At 39.4% G+C, this 25,277-nt stretch overlaps 2 protein-coding genes across 2 annotated transcripts in view; both read right to left on the bottom strand.

Annotated features, from left to right (window-relative positions):
* The window catches only part of BicD (Microtubule-associated protein Bicaudal D), a 25,364-nt gene extending 9,004 nt beyond the window's left edge, over positions 1-16,360 (bottom strand). The window contains exons 1-7 of the mRNA XM_074097547.1: positions 15,985-16,360; positions 14,303-14,443; positions 3,434-3,658; positions 2,388-2,625; positions 1,262-1,422; positions 827-976; positions 17-37 (exon numbers count right to left, since the gene is read on the bottom strand). Of these exons, the coding sequence (XP_073953648.1) occupies positions 17-37; positions 827-976; positions 1,262-1,422; positions 2,388-2,625; positions 3,434-3,658; positions 14,303-14,443; positions 15,985-16,203 (1,155 nt within the window). The 5' untranslated portion in view covers positions 16,204-16,360. The remainder of the gene's footprint in view (positions 1-16; positions 38-826; positions 977-1,261; positions 1,423-2,387; positions 2,626-3,433; positions 3,659-14,302; positions 14,444-15,984) is intronic.
* Positions 16,361-17,478: 1,118 nt separating this feature from the next.
* Rich (Guanine nucleotide exchange factor subunit Rich) overlaps positions 17,479-25,277 on the bottom strand; it is a 48,572-nt gene continuing 40,773 nt past the window's right edge. The window contains exons 25-28 of the mRNA XM_074097844.1: positions 24,222-24,365; positions 23,747-23,935; positions 22,950-23,142; positions 17,479-22,217 (exon numbers count right to left, since the gene is read on the bottom strand). Of these exons, the coding sequence (XP_073953945.1) occupies positions 22,092-22,217; positions 22,950-23,142; positions 23,747-23,935; positions 24,222-24,365 (652 nt within the window). The 3' untranslated portion in view covers positions 17,479-22,091. The remainder of the gene's footprint in view (positions 22,218-22,949; positions 23,143-23,746; positions 23,936-24,221; positions 24,366-25,277) is intronic.

Raw genomic sequence — 25,277 nt, 5'->3', positions numbered from 1 at the left:
CGCGCGGCGACGGCACGCCGCCCTCCGCTTTCTCATCCTGCGACACCGGATTATCATAGACTAAAGCAGCATTCCCACCAGAGATGTGCAGGATGTCCTACGAGGTGCATGTTTTTCATTAACCAATAGGAACGCGTCGTTTACTTCGCCTCGCTCCGCTCAGCTGTTTCCCCCGGAGATGTGCCGTGCGGGAGATGTGTAAATGAAGCGTTTCTATTGGTCCATCTTCGCACGTTATTGGTGGAAATACTGCTTAAGGGCTACTCACGCACTATGCGTTTAACCGTGTGATTTTAACCATCCCTCTTCAAAGTATCACTTGAGAAAGAGACGGTGCGCTAAAACCGAGTAGTTAGTCGCATAGTGCGTACGTAGCCTAAGATCAGAATTAGAGAAGATTTGTACCCATCTATTTAATAGTCTGTGTCGCAAGTGGGTTCGCTAAAAAATTCCGGGCTAAATCACTGACAGTATGAAGCCTACATAATGTGTAAACGTTTAATTCAGGTGTAGGTCAATACTAGTAATTGGGTAAAATGGGTAACCATTTGTAATAAATCTTACATCAAATTAACGGTATTTCTTTGCAAACGACTAAGGGTTATATGTAGTTTTTTTTTTGGGCAAAATTTTAGGGTAAATCACTCACGATATTTTTTTCATACTCTTTCTAAATAAAGTGTTATTAATTTAATTACATATATGGTTGTTAAGTACCTTATTATTAATTTAATTACCTTAAACTTAGCAGACTTTCAAGAAGTGCAATAAGACGGCAAAAAAAAAGAAAAAATAAGATGGGAGATTTGTTATTATTATTAATTACCAGCGGCGCGGGCGCGCAGTCGCTGTGCAGAGCAGCGAGGGCGGTGACGCGTGAGGCGGCGCGCTGCAAGCCGCAGCGCAGGACGGCCGCGCACGCGCTCTCGCTCTCAGCCGTCGCTTGCGCAGCGCGCACCGACGCTGTCAGCTGACTCTGCGGAGGAAATTGCTTTCATGTTAGACGAGAAAGCTCACAAATACAGGAATGTTTTCGTATCAGGCACTTGACAGTTGTATAAAAACTCTGCTCGAGTCGTATCAGGTCAAGAGTAAATTACTGCGATGTTTCGGCCACATTGCAGTGGCCGTGATCATGAGTAGACCGAAGTGTAGGGTATCAAGTTCGCTTAGTAGCGCAAGTCTTTCGAACCACCCGCAACCACTGTAATGTGTCCGAAACATCGAAGCATGTCGAAATAGTTGTAAAAGTAAGACTCACGTTCTCGTTATGCGCCTGTTCGAGTTGTTTCTCGAGACGCGCGACCTCGTGCAGATGCACCTCCGAGAACAGGTCGGCGTGGTGGTCGCCCATCGCCGCCGCCAGCTCCGAGTTGGACGCGCCGGGGGAGCCCTCGTCTGACCCACCGTCCTCCGGCATTCCTGGAGGAACAGTTCACATTTTAGGATACGTATGAAAACGTATACAATGACTTTAAGAGACAAAATGCTAAGTTCAGCTTCGATATATTAACGGTAATTTGTTAATTTGCTGGAGGCTTTTGCAGCTTTAGCCTCCTGAAGCCCACCATATAAATATTTTGAAAAAATTGACAAAGCAATTAGAATCTAATTGTTTCGAGAATAAAGTCAAACTGCCGTCAAATTGCTATGGTGTAAAAATAGAAAAACAAAAGAATTTTTACTTTGTTACATTGTCATAGATTCCTAATTCCCTTAACTTATTGTGTACATTCTATTGCACATTGGGCCGCACGAGGCTAGATGCTAAGTAGCCCGAAAAAAGCTTCATATGCAGCTTCTCACCAGCTTCTGCTAGCTACCTTTATTTCACCCAACCGGAAGGCACCCTAAACTTGCAGAGTCGCAGTTTCTACTCAAAAATGTTGAAGTGTAAATTTGATGAACATGTTTTAATTTTAATAGTTGGGAGTACTAAGGGGAGAACAGCTGTGGTGACCTATAGTGGTTTTACCATAGTCTTTCAAGCAGAGGAACGTGGGATCAAATCCGAGCTCGCACTTCTGAGTTGAGAAATTAAATTTGATATTTACCACGAGCTTTACGGTCAAGGAACTGCACAAACCTGCGAAGCAATGCAATGATGTGCAGTTCGCACTGGACTGCATCCCAAACCCTCTCATTCTGAGAGAAGGCCTGGCCCAGCAGTGGGACGTATATACGCTGGGATGATGATGACTTAGGGGCTGTTTCACCATCCATTGATTAGTGTTAAGTGACGGTTAAATGTGATGCCGTCTCTATTTGTTTTGTTCGAATAGACGGAGACGGCATCAGATTTAACCGTCACTTAACACTAATCAGTGGATGGTGAAACAGCCCCTTAGAGGAGTAACTAAATGGAGTGCAACTGCTAGAGCACTCACCGCGTATGGAGTAGGCGAGGTTAGTGATGTTGTAAGCAGCCTCGCGGCTGAGGTGTGCATCCAGTTCCTTCTTGGCGGCGAACTTGGCCTCGCGCTCGGCCTGCAGCGCCTCCAGGGCCTCCCCCAGCTGCCGCTCGGCGATGCGGCGCAGCGCCGCGGTCTCGTCGGCCGCCGCGCGGAGGTTCTCCGCCTCTTCGCGCAGCTGACGCACTTCATGCTTGAGCCCTTCGAACTCCACCTGGAACGGCGAGATGGCTTGTGTATTGAGTGACACTTTGGACACGCCACCAGGTTCTGTCATTAGCAAATGTAAATGAGCGGTTGTAGTGTTCAAAATGATCTAAATAGGTACTCTCTTATTTTGGCAGCAGAGTCGCGTGTAGATGACCGCTTATCCACTTCTGCTACTGACTGTACAGAAAAACGAACGCTTCTAATTGACTTTTTCGTCCATCGAGCTACGAAATGGACGGACTTAATTGCTTCTCATCTTACAGGTCTCTCATAACCGCTCTCTATTACAGCTAGCTCGCCTCCTGCTACTAGCTACGCAACGTATGCTTAGATTTCTAAAAGATACATACTTCTTTCTGCAACTGCATTATCTTTAAAAATCGTAGTGCAGACACATGCTTTTACAGAGATATAATTCTCGTCCTCTGATTGTCCTACACATATTGAGTAGACAAAAGTGAGCTGACAAGATTAATTAGAGCAGTAATTTTCTATGACTACTTTAAACAAACACAAACTTTCACCACTTCCGAAAGAAATTTTCAAACTATGCGATTGATAACAAGCCTCCTTTTTCGCTAGCGTGTGTCCCGGCAGCTCAGCGTATCAATTCAGTAGTCGCCTTCTTTAGAAATGTTTAGGATATTAGACACTAATCTTACCGCCGTTGAGTAGCGAGAAGAGTTTACTAGTATGAAAATATTATCGCTTTTGTCGCCGAGCGACAAATTTTTCATACTAAAAATACTCTCTTCTCGCTACTCGCCGGCGTTGGGTCCAGCGCCTTACAGTACCTACTGTCTATCTGTTACCTGCGACGACCGGAGAGCGGAGACTTGCTTCTGTAACGATATATTCTCGTCTTCCAGGTCCCCTATGTCCAAGAGCAGCCTCTGTTCCCGCTGGCGCGCCTCCCGCAGCTCGGCGCGCAGAGCCACGCGGTCGGCCTCGCGCGAGGCCTTGTCCACGCCGAGCTCGGAGCTCTCTGTCAGCAGGCGGTCTCGCTCGTTCACCACGCGGTCCAGTTCGTGTCGGAGCTGAGGACAAGAGACAGGAATACTAGTCAATAACGAACACAGATTTTTCTTTTTACTTTTCATAGCTTCCGGATTATTTGATGACTTAGTCATATTTGTTTCTCCGGTTTCAATTTGATTGCTGAAAGTATATTCTCAGAAGAACAATACCCTATCATTCGACATGACGTTTATCGATATGAAAAAGTCGCGCCAAATTTTACAAGCTTTTATTTAGTTTTACCTGTCCGGTTGTCTGTTTGTCTGTAATCAAATCTTGCAAGTCAAATTTGACCAACTTTCAGTAGTCAGATTGACTTGAAATTTGGAATACTTATGTAAATCGCGTGACAATACAATAACCTAGTAGTGACATCCTGGTAGTCCAGCCAGGATCGTCTCCGCAGAACGGAACTCTTCAACGGCTAATAGCATAGACTTGAAATTGGGTATACAATATAGTTTGGGTGACAATGCAAGTACAGTCAACAAAAAGTACAGTCAGCAAAAAAAAGCTTGTATTAAAATTAATTTTTTTATGGTTAGGTTATTTAGTTATCAATATCGACGTAAGCAATGGCTAAGCAAGAGTTTCTTTAACTACTTCCAAATTGGCTGACGTTTTAAACTAATGATGTGGTTGTTATAAAAAATAACTTGTTTAGGTTTCTTGTTTTTTGAAGAATTTGACGAACATAATACAAACAAAGAAAGCTAACATTCTGTAGGTATAGTTCAATGAAAATACGGCGAAAACACGGAAAAGACTTAGGTATAGATTCGCCTGACGTCAAAGGGAAGTGGAAACCACTTGTCTAAATAAACAGCAACATCATAGATTGAACTCTGATGCTAAGGTCGACATTTAATTTAAACAAATAGTAAAAAGTTCATTATTATTGAAATTATTTTTTTAACGATTACCTTTAACTTGTAGAGAAACCTGTGGCGGCTATTAGCAAAATAAAACGTTTCTATTCGTACCTACCTATCGATATAACCACGGATCTAACGAACTAGATTTTTTTTTATATTTTTTTATTTTACTTGCTACAAATCGGATTGACTTGAAATTTGGTATGAATAGCTATGTAAATAGTTTACATGACAATGCAAGTAGGTACAGTCAACAAAAAGTAATGTAAATAAATTACGTTTTTAACAAAAACTTATTTATACAAATTAAATAACTCGATTTCTTCTAAGTTCTTCTAATATACATATTCATAACCTAGAGTCGTTACACTTAGAACATTCAAAGTTGCTGAATGTTTAAGCCGTGAAGTAAAAATACTTATAATAAAAATCAGGTTAAAACATTCTAGACTTCCGTGGCTCAAATGAAGTCTCCGCTAATAGGTCATTGTCCACTAATCAGCACGCCTCGTGATGTACACCAGACAAATTTACACGCGATGGAATAAATTAGATTACGCGTCTAGTATGGCAGTGGTAAACTAAAGGATCCTAGCTGATTGAGAGTAACCAATAAACCAAACGTGAAGATTACTTGTTTTTTTTTTAGTAGTAATAAATACGATCAGGGAAATAAAATGTGTTATATATTTGTGAAAATACAATGACTTGCGTGAGACAACAAAACGCGTGTAGACAAATTTATGATTTTATGATCCATCGATGGAACCTATATCCTGATGATCCTGGGATCGAAGCTCATTTGGTTTCGGGCGTTTATTTTTTAATTATATTTCTAAAGTTCCCGTATGGTTTGAAGGTGAAATAAACGGTAAGATACACAGTGTACCTACATAAAATGTTTCCTAAGTTAAATACAGAAAAGCCTAAAAAAGATCATTTGGTTCTGTCTCCTGTATTCATTCCCTAAGCTCACAGAATACGCTCGTCATCCATTCAACAATAGCCTGGACTTCAAATTATAGCACGCTGCTGTGTATGTACAGTCACCAGCACTAATATCTGACACAACAAAGAGTGCACAATTATCTGATACGACTCTATTTCTAGGGCCGGTAGAACGTGTTAGATATACTGAGCGGCAAAAAATCTGGCCCTCAAATGTATGCTGTATCTAGCTTTTGCCCGCGGCTTCGTCCGCGTGGAATTCGGTTATCGCGTGCTGTTCCCTCGGGAACTGTGCATTTTCCGGGATAAAAAGTAGCCTATGTCACTCTCTGACCCATAAACTATCTCTATGCCAAAAATCACGTCAATCCATCGCTCCGTTTCGACGTGAAAGACGGACAAACATACAAACACACACACTTTCACATTTATAATATTAGTATTTATATATTGGTCTTTTTGTATGAAAAGTGGACCAAATTTTGTCCCGCTGAGTAGTTCTGCACGCTCCGCCGTGGCAGATACTAATGTCGGTTACTGTACAGAATGCACGAAGGTCGGCAAATTAAGTACCGGTAGTGACCCACGCCACGCCGAATTACCTCTTAAATAGGTAACGCGTAGGCGACGTCTAGACTGTATGTAATAATTGAAGTTATTTCACCCCAACGTATTGTTACTAAGTCATGCCGCGGCAAGGGCGTGACCCTCCCAATCCGTGGAATTAGCGGGCCGAGGTGTGTCCGCCCGTAAAATTAGCTTTATGAAGCCCACTGTTTGAACAATGCGAAATATGGCATTATTGAGGACGCCAGAAATTAAAAACACGGGATGGTATTGCAGCTTTTCGTACCATATATTAAAGCACATCGGAAGCATAGCTTTTGCTTTTGACGCGGATACGAGTTCAAAAATTCCAACTTACAAATTTTCGCTTGGTCTCAGGATTCATTGTTGACGACGCAGCTTCAATTCATTGGAACTATAACTGAAAAGTTATATTTGACGCGATACACACCAGAACGGAAAATGCAGGGTCTACCCGCAGTTTTTTTGTTACGTTCGAAAACCTTTTTCCGACATACTTATCCTTACTATGCTGGGTTTTACGTTTGGCAAGCGCCGGAAAACACACGACGCAGTCATTATCATGTTAGAGTAAGCAAAGGCTATTTCTATCTTATTTTGTTATTCATATGACTGCGTTCCTTACATTTACCGGCACTTACCAAACGTGTGGACGTGCCATTAGGCTTTTCTTTAGAATGTTCATTTTTTTACCGGCAGGTATTCAATTTCAAGCTATCAAGTGACAAAAAATCAGTTACGTTAATGTGGCGCTTTTAGTACCAAATTAATTAATTTGTACATTTTACTGTTGACTTTATTTCGCTCTAACCAAAATGATGGTCCGCAGCCTGGACTATGTAGGCTTTTTTTAATTAGCCTATGTTTTGTCCTATCGCCGGGCAAAGACCTTTGATCTTTTGCTCTATTCTTGTCTATGGAAGAGAGAGACCAAAGCGGAGAATCGAGGGATAGCCTACCTAGATGCTTAACAAACGGGATGGCATGAACACACGTCCCTTCTAAACGTTAAAACGAAAAAATTGCGTACAGTGACCAGAACCAAGATCTGATTCTAGGGCCGGTAGGACGTATAAGATATTTTTGCACGCTCTGCTGTGACAGATATTAATTCACCTGAAAAAAAAACATTCAAAAACTTACGAGTTGACAGAATGTTAATAATATACTTACGTTATCTATAGGGTTGCCATCCATCCCGTATATACGGCACTGTCACCGTAATTGATCATCCCGTCCCGTATTACTAGATGTCCCGTATTTGCGACAAAATGGAGCGGGCGCGCGGCCTTACTTACTAAGTAGTAATTTGAAGTTTAAAGATGTTTAATTGTGAATTAAATTTGTAATACAAAATACTGATTAATTAAAAAAATTGTATTTATTATTTATCTCATATTTTTGATAGCAACTATGGTTGAGATCAGAGGGTATCTATTAGTATTAGGAAACACATTGTCTGTCTCTCGCTACTTATGGTAGGTATAGTTGGAAAGCCGCGTCTCTATCTATCAGCGTTGCTTTGTTATTTACGAGTTTTGGGCTTCGAAAGTGAAATCGTCCCATATTGGTTCCTAGAAGTTATGGCAACCCTAGTTATCTATAATTAATAATAGTTTAAAAATCTCAAGGCCTTCGTATCCACGCGCGTATCTAACGGTGTTAGTCATACGCGGTGATAACAGAAATGACCTACCGCATGCTCGCTGCACGTTATTGCACTCCAAGGTTTGCCGTGATATATTCATTTACCAACTTGATAACAATCATGACTGTATTTTTCTAAAAACTAGACTTTTACTGATTACAAAGACAATGAAGGACATTTAAAGGCTTATTAATATTTTCATGAATACTAAACATAACAAAAACAGAAGACAGATATTCAATACGAGAAAAACAACTTAGAAAGCTTTGCGGTTTCAGACATACCTATATACTATGGCGGTCAACATCTGTATGTCTGTCTGTTACCTCTTTACCCTTAAACCGCTGAACCAATTGAAAATTACGCAGTTCCCGCGCGGGATAGCATTAAACGAATTCTACGCGGATGTTGTCGCGCAACATTTGGTATTTAATAATTAATTTGGTCTTCAGACCAAAGTATCTAATAGACAAAATTCTGCGAACAACAAAGTACCTAAACTCGAGTAAAACTGTAGAACTATGGCTTGCCATACATGCGCGCGTAGATCAAATAGTATGCTGGGTGAGGTTCAGCTGCACTTGTGTGCGTGCAACTGTATGCAAATGGCGAGGCGTAGTTTTACCAGCCTCACTTTGGCGTTCGCGTAACTCAGTCTCTACTTTTCATTTCGTCTAAGATACGCATTTTACCTGACTGCCCGAAGGAGGTATTGCTCTCTCCCTTTAATCTGGCTATCTTTTCCAAAAGGATAATAATAGTGATGTAAGTGACCACGAAAGGTCATTTACCAAAATAATTTATGGGTAGTATAAAAATTAATGAGCAATAACGAGTGACAGTCTTAAATGAAACGAGCGTCATCTCGTTAAGCTTCTTTATTGGTACCCTTTCCTGCGAAACATGTGCGGATGTCGCTGTAGCGGAAACAAAGCCAAAATAGACAGCCCATTTTGTCATCATTGGTTTGGCTTAGAAGTTTGCAATTTGGTAAAATAGTAAATTATGTTGATTTGATTCATTATGCACAACGAGTAAAATTTAGCTAGAACTTCATATAGTTGCTTTCCAGCACATTGCAAATGTTCTACACTGAGCCCGTCATGGCCCGGTGATTTTCCTCTTGTCATTTTACTAATTACTCATTTGACATGTTCACTGGTAAATCGAACCAAGTCTGGCTCAGAACAGGCCCCACCATCAACCACCGGCTGCTCAATACATTTGAATAAGTTTTTGATAAAAAAAAAAAAACATTTTTAATACAGCTTTTTAGGTAACTGTTTGCATTATCATTCTTTCTGCATATATGAGTACTAAAAGACGATCCAATTACTTAACGTGGGAGAAATTCGAATTACAAATTTTGAAGACTACTTACCTAAATACGCGTACGAATACGAACATAAACTTGTATTACTTAACTAACCATTGTATTTTGTATTTTGTAACTTGTATTTTTTTGTATCTATGAAGATAAATGATTATGATTTGGGCTTGGCAGCTATCTAATTCTACTTTACAATCGAGCTTGCAAGGCTGACATGTCTGGCATAAACCTTATTTACAAAAAGCATTGTCATTCAAACCATTTCAACGGGCTGCATTACTTACATATAGACGCTACAAAATTATTGCAATGTCATCGTATTCCATGCCAATCTGAACCTAACACGGAATTTTTCAACATTCCACTAACGGGCGAATGCACTCGTCACACAAAAATGAATCTAACAAATCCTAACGTAAAGTTGTCGACACCGCAGCAACCTCACAAGGCAAAGGGCGTTTATAGGTCCCGTATGTAAACCTACAAACAAAGTTCAGCCCTAAACGGCCTGGCAGCCCGCCAGCCGCGGAACATGTCAACAATGATCCATTATGCGAGTAAACACCGTGTGAAATACGACACAACTTTAACACGCGCCTCCTTGCAAACTTGAACAAAAATGTGCGCTAAATGTACAAAAGAAATACTGAGTAAAGCAGTATTTTATGAGAGAAGTTTGTACAGACTGTGTTCTTTTAGAATGGCATTGAGGTAGGGCGAGTCGCCTGGTAAGCGGAAATAAGGTCGTCCTAAACTAACTTGGCGTCGTTTTTTAAAGCAAGAAGTGCTGCGTTGGGGATAATGAGGGGAAAGTTGATCCAGACTGCCAAGGAGTAGTCAGTGGAAGAAATAATTCGAGCCTTACACCTCAACAGAGAGTTGTTACCCTAAGATTGGTTTTTGGAGTCTTTTTGTATTTTTTATTTCGACTCCAAATCTTGTTACTTTTGCTAGTGTCGCTGCTTAAGTGACTAAATAAGAAACAAACAAGCTGAGATATGTAGTGCATAGGAGAAATTTGTGTCTGTACTCCTGTCCAGTGGTAGTGTAGGGTATAGCACGCAGCACGGAATGCTGAGGACCTGAGTTCGATTCCCAGCGCTGGTCTCTTTTTCTGATTTTTCTGTGCATCTATGTGTTTCAGTTTGTATTTTCGAGTTGTTACCCTGTTGGAAGGAGGGTAATGAAGGATGTAACTTTTAAAAATGAGGTGCCCAGTAGAGCCAATAAAGGTTTCTTACACAGCGTTGTTTTTTATTTGTATAGACCTAAGATCTGTAGTTGGTATTTAAAATAAGTTGTTCAACTTTGTTGCTTTCTGAATATCTCATCCTGTAGGATCTCGGTCGGCCACGAATTATATACAAAGCGGGACTTTGCCACGGTTACTGCTTACCATCACGGGAGTATCATGGCTGTTTGACACAGTAGGCGTAAAAAGCTATTATTTAGGGGCAACAGTTGGCAGTGTTTCAGACAAAGTTACAGACGTCTTTCACGATAGCTACTCGTAAGACACTAATTTACATGAATTTCTTGTTGTTCCTATCAAAACAACGCTTTTATTCGTGTTTGTTTTTATTGACAATACAGAAAGTACAGATATATTAGAGCTTCGCATATGAAAAATCAAACTGGACCAGAAAACATATATTTGCGGAATGAATTAATTATGTTGGTTTTGAGAATAATGACGATTAAAAATTTAATAAGTCTGCTAAAGCACATGCACAAATCTCGGTATTTCTTAGTTTCTTTTCCAAATACTGAAAAGTACTTTAGCATTAGGGAACACATAAGATACTAAGTTCTCGGAAAAATACCAAAAGTTTTCCTTGTCTTAAAATCTGGTAGAGATAATTTCAGAAAAGCATAAAAAAAATGAGCCGTACCTCACCGTTGTCGCCCATTTTCACACAAAAATCAACCGCGCATTCTTCCGGTACACAAACTTAAAACACAACCCCAACACGTTTGGCACACCGACACCGCACGCACATTATTCAGAATCCACCAGTGCACAACCGTGCATTGCTTGAGAGCTGGACCATTGAGTAACTCGTGAATCAAGGACAGCCAAATAAAAATGTATTTCTGGATCAGTGTTATGGATTCCCGCCTAGCGCTTACGCCATTCGCGGCATTACATCACGGCCGATAGCGCTGTATTTGCTTCACACGCGCTTTAAAGAACACTGATTAACTCTGTGATTAATCACGCGGTTAAAATAAACAAGGGAATATATTCTTCATGTGTAAAACGAGCTCTTTATTCAGGAAAAAGAGGTTAAAGTGTGACGGAGGGAGGCGGGCCGCGCACTGGCGGTGCGCGAGCGCCGGCCGAGGGTCCTATCATCGTGAATCATCGGCATCAATTGCTCCCATTTCATTAAACCGCGCGTAGGCACTGTCCGTCAGACCTGTCTGGATAACGAGGTAATGACGAGAGATCTGGACAACTTGCTGCGGCGTTTTTAAGTGGATGACTTAATATTGACTGGCTCCTTATAGAACCTAATGTGAAACGACGTTTCGCTTCAGCTCAATGTAGCTGCATCTTAGAATAGTACTAAACGAGATAGTTTAATTAAATCTGAAAAGGTAAATTATCGGATTTTTTTTATCGGACAGCTGGCAAACGAGCATGGGGGTCACCACCGCCTATGGACACCTACAGGATTATTAGGACTGCGGGTTTGTTGCCGGCCTTGCAATAGGCGATACACTCGCCTTTTGAAGGTACCCAAATCATAGCTAGATGGAAAACCCCAGCAGCGAATCCATTCTATATTTTACACGTGCGAGGTAGAAAGGAACGTTTAAACCGCACAGTGGAAGAGCACCAATCATCGAGATGGTGCGGGTGAAAACCACCCTTATGCCGAGTGCTACGGAGATGGAACTTAGCAGCTGGGATGAGATTGAAGAGTTTGATCTAACCACACATCGCACATGAAATCAAATCGGCTTCTAAATATAAATCAGAACTAGGGATACGCGATTGCTCAACAATACCATGGACCAACGGTACACACAGGCATGAAAATCGATGTAAGTAAATACTTGGTATACAGAAAGGAGGAAAAATTAAATATGTAAGACCAAAATCTAAAAAACCACGTTTTTAAGTTTATGAATGACTTTGCATAAAGTTAAAATAAAGTTGCAGTTATATCATTTAGAGACTACAATAATTTGAAGTTATACACACTTTACTTGAATACTCCAAAGAGCTTTCATATTCTAAAGCAACAGTCTCAACTAAGTGATCTTGGTAGGGTGACGCGTGACTAATCAGCTTAAATTGTTCACAAATGTACATAAGTAGGAACACTCAATTAACTCGAGCATGACTTGCTTCCTCAATTTGGTGACAACGTTGTTACAGAGGGCTTAAAGGATTAACTTGCAAGCTTTAATAGCATTGACATTTAAGATATTGACAGTACATAGATCAAATGCCGAAATTTGTTAATGTACGCTAGCTTTTGCTGCGAACCTAAAAAATATCGTGATCTAACCGGTTAGCATGTTCGGAAACGATAGTTTATGCTTGCAATATGTGCGATATGAGCTACCAATGCAGAGAAGATCTAAATGAGACACTACACCGTGTTTTTCATGATTTCCGTTAACTTTGGCAGACGGCTCAGTTAATTGATAGAAACTACCTGGTAGTTAACTTTATGGCCAAATAAATAAAATAGAAAATGTTTTTGAACAGTTACGTAATAGCTTCACAGTCATTGTCAAAAACAAACTTGACGAGTGACATTGGCGTAACGCATAGGGAGACATCATATAAACTAACTTTTTTAACCATCTTTTGCTAAATATGTGTGAATTTAAAAAGCATTAACACAACATTAACAATACGTTATAAATTAAAAATGTTCAAGGAGCGTTTCCACCAATAATGTGCGAGGATGTGTTGCGAGGAATGTGTTTTTCATTAACCAATAGAAACGCTTCATTTAACTCGCCTCGCACAGCACATCTCTGGTGGAAACAGCTGAGCGGAGCGAGGCAAGGTAAATGACGCTGGTCTCTTTTTCTGGTTTTTCTGTGCATCCATGGTTTCAGTTTGTATTTTCGATATGGTTTTCACGGGATGACCGTAAAAGTAACAAACTTTTAGTTAGAATAAAAAATACAAAATCGTAACTGAAGCGTTTCTATTGGTTCATGAAACACATTCCTCGCAACACATTCTCGCACATTATTGATGGAAAGTGGAAACGCTGTTTTACACTATTTGAACAATAAGAGTTAGGTCACTAACTTCTTTGATATGTTGAATGAGTGTTCTCTTAAAGTTAACGGAAATCAAAAATAACACAGTGTATATGGTTATGAACTAATGATTTTGGCGACGCTATTTTGTACATAGCATAACCTTGTGCGTGTAAGCTTAATGCGAAATCTCAGCTTGGCTGTAGCTGCATTAATGAGAATCTACTTTAGTGTAGGGGAGGCCCTGCCCACGAATTAATTATCACAGCTCTTTGCATACTAAAGAGAACGGGCGAAACATGCTCGCGTATTCATTGCTCGTTGCTGAATTTTCATCGTGGATCTTAAATGTTTCATAACTATACATTAGTTAAATAAGAGATATTGTTTTAAATGTGATAAAAATGATTGGAAATTAATTAAAATTGTAATTAAGACAAGAAGAACTATTAGAGATTTTGTCAAAAATTAAAATTTTAAGTTGTTAGGTTTCTTTACTTGCAAAAATCCAGTACAGTTTCGTACATTTCTAAACATTAAACTGACTGTGACTAGGTCTATTTTCATTCTGAGTTTAAGGTTTGTACTATTTGGTTTGGTTCAGCTGTCTATTACAGTTTTCAATAAACTATTTTTATTTTTATTACGGTTCTTGCGATAGAACCCTATGACAGACAGCTGGACAGCGTAACGATAAGCATATGGAACCCTTGAAAAAAAATCCAAATTTGTAAGAACTAACGCCAGCTGGTTCTAGACGCCCTATTTCAAAGGATTTTCGTAATACATAAACAATCGTAAAGGAAACCTCTATGCAATACATATTGGCAGTGGAGTTTATACTACTATCCTTTACGATTTTCCTTAACTCATCAGCTGGGTACTAGAGTTTCAATCTTTATCAGTTTCCTGTTGCATATCTATAGGCGTGTTTGTGTGTTCTCGTTTATTGTGGTGTTCTAAGAGAGACCTTTGTTCAGCAGTGGAGGTCTTCTGGCTGATGATAATGATGATGACGTATGTAGTAGATGCGACGTCTTACCTGTTTGGTTTCACCTTCCAGCTCCATGATCTGCAACGTGAGGGAGCTCTCCATTGCCGCAGACTCGTTGAGGAGTGCATTTTCCTGTTCGATGCCACTCTGCGTCGTCACCTTTTGAGTAGAGTCTAGTTTCATCAAAGCCTGTGGAGAACATTTAAAAATTAATATTAAGTAAACTATAATTTATAAAATAAATGGGAATAAATACAAAATTCATTGTGGAAATTGGATATAACCTGGATATGGGAGTTAAAACAGTATGCTGCCTAATAGAAGAACTTACTCTGAAGAAAGAAGCCGTGCTCACAATGCAAGTAATAGGCAGTAGTTCGACTTCATACTAGCGCCCGAATCGACGCACGCACACAGCCAAGCGTCATTTATACGGCCGCTAACCAATCTTCGCAAGACAACCCACTTGCTCGTTTGCCATCCAGTCGAATAAAAATAAAAAAATAAAAACAAAACTACGCAGTGCCACGCCCCGCGCCGCGCAGTCCGGTCGCTGGTCGAGTGCTGTGCCGCGCCGCCTGCGTTATTCGCACCCGTTTCGATTCCGTAACGTGGCCAAAGCGCTCGGTACTAACTCTTCGAAGAATTAGATTTTTTTATGTGATAAAATTCAACAACAAGTCGTTTCGAACTTGCCGCAATAGACGCATTTTTTTTTTCTATTAAGTACCAACTTATAATTTAATTAATAAATAAGTAATCATTAAATTGCTAATTATAATTATAAAGGAAAATAAGTAGAGAAACTCCTGTAAGTATTTGGAAAATAAAAGGTATTATTATTAAATTAATCATTAAATTAACATTATTTTTTATTCTTACACCTAAAACTATACACAGACAATAAAAATCTACACATGTCTGTTTGACTTTTCATAGACGCCAACCCTAGCGCTCCGCCCAGCCATAGCTATAAATTTCAAGAATACAGCTGAGTCAACTTACTGCCTATTACTTGTAACGTGTTGTTGTGGCAGTAATGGTTGCTAACCTAAAGCGACCAGTTGCCATTAAGCAAAAAAGTTGAAGTTGAACATTCTATAACAATGAATCTCTTCATATCACCAGAATTTTTAGAGCTGCTTTCTAGAATACATTTTTAAAATAGCATCAACAAAAACAAGAGTGTACTCTGCCAAGTTTCTAATGAACGGCAATACATGCTGTAAAAGTAAACATGTGTTACTGTTTCCCCATTTTGTTCTACCATTTAAATTTATATGTACTGCTTTTATACTCTTTAATAAAAATAACTAGCCTATTTATGTGCTAAATGATAATTTTGCTTATGCTGAATGATGTATTCATTTGTAAAATAAGAACATATAAATGCATGAGTAAATTTTTGATAGCACTTTTATTGGCAATAGATACTTCAGTAAGGCTTGGTTCACTTTCAAAATAATTATGTAAAAAAAGTAATAAGAGGTTATTATATTTGATTAGCGAGTATACAGTGAGGAGAGTTATTTAGGATCACAATATTGAAGCAATCATCAAGTAGGTTACCCCAGCAACAAATGAGTTTCCACTTGTGATTTTTGAAAGTAGTATAACTTCCGAATGCGAAATTATAAAATATGCTTGGGAGTTAACGTTTCTGCACGCTTAATGTGCGGATTTAAATGCATGGAAAGTGAAAACGATGCGACAGAATGTAGGCCACTAACCTCTTGTGTGATCTCGAGCTCGTGCCGGGTGTTTTCGAAGAGTGCCTCGAGCTCGTCGCAGCGCTGCTGCAGCGCGGACTTCTCTTCCAGCAGCACCAGCCCCAACTGCGCCGACTGGATCTTCTCGCTGCTCGCTTGATCCAGCTCGCGGCCGAGCCTCTCGATCTCACCCTTCAGCTCCACCACCGACATTTCGCTTTGCGCCGTGGCTGCCATCATGTGACAGTTAGACGGCTGACTGTTTTGTCCTCATAAACAAAGTAAATAATCACGGAAAACAACGATATAAAATGTTAAAATCAAAAAAAGTTCCTACATTCTCCCAAAAGTATAACGTCTTGACAGTTCAATGCACTACTGACAGGCGCTGCCAACTTGAAGGACTAAATTGCGTTCGGATACACGCTATTATTTTTTCTCTTTCGATGACTCATGACATGACTATGTAGACGATTCGATAGTTTGCACAGAAATACTACAAATTGATAATCTGTCGGATTGGGACGCACATTTACTTAAAATAATGTAAAACAAATTCTCAATAATTAATAATTTAATTTCTTAATAATTTACTAGCCTGGTGGTTCTGCGCTGTGTTAATAGATGGCAGTGCGTAAAGAAGATACAGATTAGGTATCTTTTTCTTCTTCTCCTACATAGGTACTTATACTCTTTGTTCACTACATACATGTCAGGCGAAAAACTTTTCACATTATTAAAAACTACCATCATTTCACAAACAAAAACATGATAGTCTTTATTTTTATTGTCCATATTTGCATTATTGGCCCCTCGTATGTTGGAACTAAAAAAAATATATAAAAAGATGTAAGGAAGTATCTATGTAAGGACATACGAGGGGTAAGTTCATATTTTTGTAATACTTACCATTAAACAACTAGTGCTAGTGTCTGAGCAGGAGTGTAGTTTGCGCCAGCTTGCAATCGTAGTCGAGTATGCTCCAGGTTAGCTTATTAATACCTACTTATTATATTACTTGCTACATAACATAGACTAGAAAATTTGAATTAAAACTACCGTGATGCACAGACATAATTAATAAATTAGATACCTACACGGCCAATCGGCGAGCAGTTCACGGTGGCTTTCCGTTCGAGCTCACCTTGAAAAGGAACCAAGGATTGGCTCGAAACGGGCATACCTCGATCTTTATATCTAATATATAAAACTCTCGTGTCACAATCTTTGTTACCAAACTCCTCGGAAACGGCTTGACCGATTTTTATGAAATTTTTTTTGTGTAGATTCGCTGGGTCTGAGAATAGGACGTAACTATTTTTCATACTTCTACGCGAACGGAGTCGCGGGCAACAGCTAGTATGATATAATATAGCGGTACACATGGATGATGAATGTCATTGTGATTGTATGCGCGTAAGACAATACGGACGTGGTCTCTGAAGCCAAAACGGGATATATGATAGGAACACAGCACAGGCGATTGGTTTTAGAATAATATAATAAAACTGCATGTTATCAATTATGTTAATTTATTCCTTGTACTTCTAATATACGTGGAAAATATATACAATAAAATGATTTCTTACAAAACACCACATATAAAATTCTATTCCATAACTTTGTACCTAACTCTAAAAGCTGATGGAACGCTATTGCTTTTGAAAATCAACAACCATGGAAATAATTTCATGTATCGTCTTAAATAATATTGCTGAACAAATTATACCCATTGAATATGATGGCGATAATGGCGACATCGATGCCCATTTCGGCTACAGTAAATACAATGTGTCCCTAAAACCAAGGTCAAACTAAATTAATAAGTAGTTTAAAGATCAAAAGAATTTGTCAATAATTGGAAAACTGTAATTTTGATCAAGGTATCGGTTCGTATACTTATCGAAAGTCCGAATGTAATGTTTGTGAGAATGATCGTTTGTCATAACTCTTTTTTCTCTGAATTCAATAATTGTTCAGAATTGTTATAAAACAAACCTAACCTAACCTATAGTATTCAATAGGATGGCCATTTAAAAAATTCAGAAAATTTTAAGGTTTCAATGGGAAAAAAATTATGACAAACGATGATTCGGACAAAAATTACGGTATGACTTGCGAAGAGTATGCGAACATTGGCGCTCCCATTATAGCACCAACACTGACGCACGCACTATGCGATTAGCCGCGCAGTTTTAGCGTGCCGTCCCTCTTCGTATCACCTAAGAAAAAGACGGCGCGCTCAGACCGCACGGTTAGCCGCACAGTGCGTACGCAGTCTTATTATTTTACTTTTGGTGTCACTTCTAGGGACCATCTTTATCTCTATTAGTATTGGAACAAAACACATGTATAAATAAAATTAAATTCTAAAATAGCTTCAACAACATATTTTATAAACTTTGGCATGAATAAATTCCCATGAATGCAATTTACATGGATGTCTCATTTACAAAATCTTTCATAAGATAAGCGCGTCGTACATAATACAATTTGAACTAAAATTTGACTTATTATAAAAATTGACAGATATTAGTAGTAGAGGAGTGTTAGATGGCGCTAACATAAAATAACTGTTTAAATATTTAACACTCAAAGCTGGGTTCCCGAGGTGTTCCTTTAGCAATGTAATTGGGATGCACCAAAAAAAAAATGACCTATAGTTTTTCTTTTATTTTTGGAAAGAATATGATATTTTAAGATACCATTTTCATCGATTTTTAATTTGGATGAGTATTTAATTTTTTATATTTTTTTACGAAATACGCTGGATGACGTCACAGTGAGACACCACGTTCCATTGCCTAGAAAAATTCAGGTCGTACATAACATAATCTGTTGCCATACTGATTTGTCTTATCGCTGACAACTGATTAAAGCCGGGTGCGCATCATGTGATTAAAGTTCTATCTTTGTCACTCTTTGCTATTATAAACAGGACAGCAACATTTCAAACTGTCAATTGGCTTCAGAGTGTAGACCTGCTTTATAACCGCCTTTGTGACGGGACACTGCAGGGGTCAAATGAAAGTCATTGCTTAAATTTTGTTTCTTTAATTCAGTTTATCATATTTTTGGAATCTGATTTCTGAAAACGCTTCACAAAGCCTATTTCTCCAAATGATTTTCGATTTATTTATTGTACGTTGTCAAAAATTAGAACATCCCAATTGGTGGTAAGTATCCATTATAGTACGCTTAACCGGGGTATGACAATCGAGTTGAAATTCCGGGATTTTAATAAATTCTCATCAGAATTTCCAAAAATTACATCGTGGTGCGTGAAGATGCTCGTGCAAAACTTCACGTCTCTAGATTTGACAGTTCAGATTTCCAGATTTTACATGAATACATCCCGATCCTGCGGGAATTTCGAAATTAAAAGTAGCGTACCTATTATTAATGACATTTAGCTCTTCATGCCAAACTGTCTAGTCGTTTTAGCTTGAAAGAATACCTAAATGATACACACACAAACCTTCGCATTTAAAATACCTATTACAGTAGGATTTGCAAGATTCATTTAAAAAATCATTTAATTTGTGATATCTAAGCGATAAAATGATGGTCGCACCAACGGAAGCCCCAGTTTGAATACAACGAAAAACTATTACATTTTCATTACAAAAATGCTTACGTTTAGTAGCACCTTACATGTCAACTGTAACACGGAGTATCATTAAGTTTTCCTGGTTAATTGACAATAATATTACTGTTAATCCCTACCAAGTACGGAATGTGATCTATTTTACTTTTCAATGCATAAGAATAATAAAAGTTACAAGCGTGACACCCCATAGATAAAATCACTAGTTCAATTCAATTAACTATTAGGGACTGTTTCACCACTCATTGATATCGTCACTACTAAAAAAAAACTCCTAGATTTTAAATAGATAATTTTTCCGAGTGAACTTTATGAACATTACGTCAAGGTTCAATTTTGTTGACATATTGATCTTAGATATGAGATTTTTCAAAGTAGTGACGATATATTTTATTTGACAGATATATGTGACGCGGTCTCTGTATATTCGGACACCAAATAGAGACGGCATCACAGTGGTGAAACGAGCGACAGATAAACTAAAAGATACCAAGCATTTCATTTTTAGCCAATCAGTAAGATAGAGATGACCGAGCTAAAGTCGAAAAAATTAAATGCGTGGTAGCGTAGATAGGAGTAGCGTAGGTAGATAGAGGAAAATTCTAAAATTAGGCATTGAGGGCTATTTTCTCGATGGAGTCAAAGGATATTTAATATGTAATCAAGCAGAAAACTGTATACACATCTTAGATACCTAGTAAAACAGAAGTATTAAGTATCCTACAGAGTGTCACTTTATAAAGTACTTCCTTACTATTCTTATGGCTTTACACACTAATAATATAATTATAATATCATTCCAAAAAACTTACAAAAGAGTTTTAACTTTTGAACGTATCAATGACTATCTTGAATTTAAAGACTACGAAAGAAAATGATTAAATAATTTTAATAATTATCATTATGGTTACAAAATAAACAATAATTTGTACTAAAATATTTATAAACATTTATTTAATAAGCCTATTGAAAAACTGGCACCGATGTGGTGGGAAATTGTAACGAAAAAATAATAATAGTAAATATTTATCAGTAACCTATTACTGAGATTTAATGTTATTGAGCAAAAACAAATATCAATTACATAAATAAAAAATAATTACTTCGAATTTATGAGCAAACTTTCTGACACACAATAAACCACAATGTGCAATTAAATCTAATATTGCTTCACCTATTTTGATATCCATTACATTCAGAACATATAATTATTGCTCAAAAAAATATGTGTGAATTTTATAAAATATACATTATAATTTTAGCTAGAGTTTAAAATAATATGAATTCATAACACACTAAGGGGCTGTTTCACAACCCATTGATTAATTTTATTTGACGGATAAATGTGATGCCGTCTCCGTCTATTCGAACAAAACAAACGGAGACGGCATCACATTTAAGTATCCGTCAAATACACTTAATCAATGGATGGTGAAACAGGGGTTAAAATAAATAATTAAACTACCCCTAGTGTCCTGAATAAAATTATCTACGTCCGAGTATTAATAAACTGCAGATGTAATTACTACCTTAATTTCGCCCATTTACTAAAACGTGTTATTTCAAGATAATTCGCAATGCGATCATGAAATTTACGACATAAGTCTTAGTAACTAACTTGCAATGGCAACATTATTTGAGATAACACATTATTCTAGCTAACAGGTGGTTAATCAAATAACGAATTTTTTATCTCTACTAATACAAGTATTCAACATTCAGTATCGAGACGGAAGACAAATCTAATTTAATTCTTATTCCTGTATTAATCTTCATGATTAATAATTTAAGTACCTACTTAATATTATCAATTTGGAAATAAATAATTATAATATCATAATCAATAATTTCATCATTTGAAAATAAATTTTAATAAATAATAGAAAATGTATTAATTACTTAGTTTATCAGAGAAGACTAGTAACATAATAAAATAAATAAGGAAATTTAAGTTTAATGAGATGTTAAATATTAAAAATACGTGACAACGCAGCACCACAGCATTTATAAAATAAAATAATACAAATTTTGTCACTTTTATATAGTGTAAATCTGTCTTGTTTTTTTATTTTTGGCATGCTCATTAAATACTTGATTCTCTTCAAAGACTTCTGAAATTTTTTGCTATTACATATATTATCAACGGCGTGAAAAAAAGTTCCAATAGGATAGTTGACACCAATAATTCCAGACGCAAATCTAATAAAGAAACACTTTATTTATTTTAACCTTGACGGTCAGATTAATTTTCAATTAACTGTAAAATTAGATTTTTAATTAGTATGAAATCAATAAAATGGTTATTTGAGTTGGAAAATAATTAGTGTTACAGCTCACAATTGCTAAAATCTATAGGAGAATCGAATTTTAACAGCTCATAAAAAGTATGTCGATTGATTGGTGCCAAATACCATAGCTAATAAACAAAAGAATCGACATGTCACTTTACAGAAATGAAGTTTCAAATAAACTCTCGGATGTTATATTATAACACCAACTGACAGTAAGTATAGGACTACTCTTACATAAGAACGCAGCTCGAGGAAGAGTCTTCTCTAGGGGGCGGTGGAGGGGGCACCGCGACCACGCTCGGAGCTATCTCTGGCACTGAACTGGGAGACTCTTTGCGCACACTCTGCTTGATTTCCTGGAATTAGATACATCAAACATTCACCTTAATATATGCAATTTGATGGCGTAGCGTAGTTCAAGATGTTGGAGTTGGAAGATCACCGTCATCGGAGGCATTGCGTAAGTGTAATCGTGTAACTAGTTTCTACCAACACCACGTTCCGGAGTGTTGGTGTTAGAAAAAATAATATTAAGTGATTGCTTTGTGGTACATTTATAGCAACTAAAAACTATTACGGTAGACGCTCGCTGTCGGAAAGCGTGTTAAGACATGTGGTGTGATGTCTATAGATATGTTGACTCACAGAACCAGGCGTTTTCCGAGTAAGTGCATTGTAAAGTTTTTTTTTTCTAATTATACAGGATGTCCCGTAAGAAGTACGACAAACTTAAAAGGGGAGATTGTTGGGCAATTATCAAAAAAAAATGTTTACCGTTATCGAGAAATTTTATTTGTTTTGTTTTTTTTTTAAATGTATACCCGCGAAAAATTTATACATTTTCGAGTTTTGATATTCGAAATCGTTCACATTTTGTATTTATTTCTATTGCAAAATAATCCTAACACTGGTATTAGGTTAGGTTGCGTGTCGATTTACCAGTATACACACTCTCATCTATGGTGTCGATGGTGTAAAAAAACAACAACAAAATACTGTGACAGTGTCAGCAGCCTGACTTCACACTAGACTACAGGTCTGTGTCACCTAATGTTGTACGCTATGTCTTAGGAGGCTACAGTACAGACCTGTGCCACCTGCGCTTTGACGGGCACCGCCCCCTTGGGGTCGGGCGGCGGCTTGGGGTCCTGCAGCGAGCTGGTGCTGAGCGTGCGCGTGCGCGGCGCCACCATGGACAGCCGGCGCTCGCGCGTGTTGATCACCGACGTCAGGAACGGGATCTGGTTGCTGATCGCCATCATGAACGGCCGGTAGCCCAGGCTGTCCAAGAGAAATGACGTTAGTATACTGCATAGGTCGTCAGCTTCATTAGATCCAAGACCTGCAGTGCAGCCGGGTTTTATAACCGGTGACCGGCACTGTCTGGGCCGCCATCCGCCATCTCCTATAAAGGACCTCAAATAAAATTTAAAAACTAAAACCATGTAAATTATAAATACCGACCTCTTTCTTTCCTTCTTTTGTTGACATCTTTGGTCCTTAACACGATTCAACCCAAAAAAAAAATACTTTTCTGCCATTTCTTGATCTGAAAATATCGGTCGCTCCTCACTCACCACTCGGTGTCGCTCCAAGCGGCCACGTGCTGCAGCGCGGCACGCAGCCGGCGCGCGGCCGCCACGCTGACGTCGGGCGCGCGCGCCGCGTTGCACGTGCGCAGCACGGCCAGAGCGTCCCGCAGCGCCACCGCCAGCACCAGCGCCCACTCACCACTCGGTGTCGCTCCAAGCGGCCACGTGCTGCAGCGCGGCACGCAGCCGGCGCGCGGCGGCCACGCTGACGTCGGGCGCGCGCGCCGCGTTGCACGTGCGCAGCACGGCCAGAGCGTCCCGCAGCGCCACCGCCAGCACCAGCGCCCACTCACCACTCGGTGTCGCTCCAAGCGGCCACGTGCTGCAGCGCGGCACGCAGCCGGCGCGCGGCGGCCACGCTGACGTCGGGCGCGCGCGCCGCGTTGCACGTGCGCAGCACGGCCAGAGCGTCCCGCAGCGCCACCGCCACCACCAGCGCCCACTCCACGCAGCTGGCCTCCGTCATCAGTTGGAGGAAGTACCTGCAAACGTATTCACGATAAAGCTTAAACCACACCCAGGATGGCAGCAGGTTGGGAGCGGATCGCAACCGCCCCATGCCCGCCGTCGGTGTGTTTTTGTTCATACAGCCACGTAAGTAGGCCCACCGCACTCCCGACCCGCTGCTGTCCGGTGAGGTTTACGCTTTCTTTCAGTCTACATCTGGCTCGAAGGACCATTTTGTTTATATCAAATATTGTTGCGACTAGGTACTGTATAGCAAGTGAATGTGCCTCTTAGACTCTGCCGCTAGCCCCCCCCCCTGACCTGAGCTGCACGTGCGCGGTGTGCTCGCCGCGCTCGGCCTGATGGTGGTGCAGGCGCTCCATTAGCGCGGCGTAGCGCCGCTCCTCGCCGCCGTCACTGGCCCACGCCACGCCGCCCTCCGCAACGCTGCCCTCGCCTACAGAACTACAACAATAAAAAAAGTTTTTGGTAAAAAATATCATTTTTAATATAAGATATTTCTGCCGACTGTACTTGTTGTTGACTGTACTTGCATTGTCACCTAAACTGCATTTGCATACCAAATTTCAAGTCGATGCCATTAACCGTTGAAGAGTTCCGTCCTACGGAGACGATCCTGGCCGGACTACCAGGATGTGACTACCAGATTATTTATTATATTATCACGCAAGTTACATAAGTATACCAAATTTCAAGTCAATCCAACTACTGGAAGTCGATCGGATTTAACTTGCAAGATTTGATTACAGACAGACAGAAAACGGGACAGGTTGACTTATTATTTATTCGTAGGGGACAGGTGAAACTAAATAAAAGCTTGTAACAAACATGCACATCAAACTAAGGGCGGTTTCAGACTAGCATTTTTACTTACACGCGCGCTCCATTAAACCGTGTGGTAAAAGGCGCACATATACGCGCTTCCAGAAACGAGTTTATACGCGCGTATAAAACGCTGATCTGAAAGGACACGTTCTCGCTCGCACTTACGCTAGCTTATTATGCGCGTCAACGCTCGAAGAAAATAAATGCGCACCGCACCTATACGCGCGTACACGTGGTTTCAAAAAATAGCTTATGCGATTTGACTACCTAGTCAGAAACTGCCCTAAGACTCACAGAAATTTATTCAGGGTGTCCACTACAAATTGCAAAAAAAACCCTGAATTTTCCCTGACCACATTTCTAAATTTCCTTGACCAATCAAGTAGGTACATCTCAAAGCAGATTATATGTTTTTTTTTTAACTACCCACGATACTAAGCAGACCCGATGATGGGAATTCACTGCACACCGAACGTGCTCACTTTATCGTTGACTGTTTTTATGGTGCCACTCTTTAATACGTCGCCCAGA

This window comes from Choristoneura fumiferana, chromosome 14 (assembly GCF_025370935.1).
Source record: "Choristoneura fumiferana chromosome 14, NRCan_CFum_1, whole genome shotgun sequence".
Classification (NCBI taxonomy): domain Eukaryota; kingdom Metazoa; phylum Arthropoda; class Insecta; order Lepidoptera; family Tortricidae; genus Choristoneura; species Choristoneura fumiferana.
The sequence above is the reverse complement of the archived record's forward strand: the minus strand, read 5'-3'. Positions and strand labels throughout refer to the sequence as shown.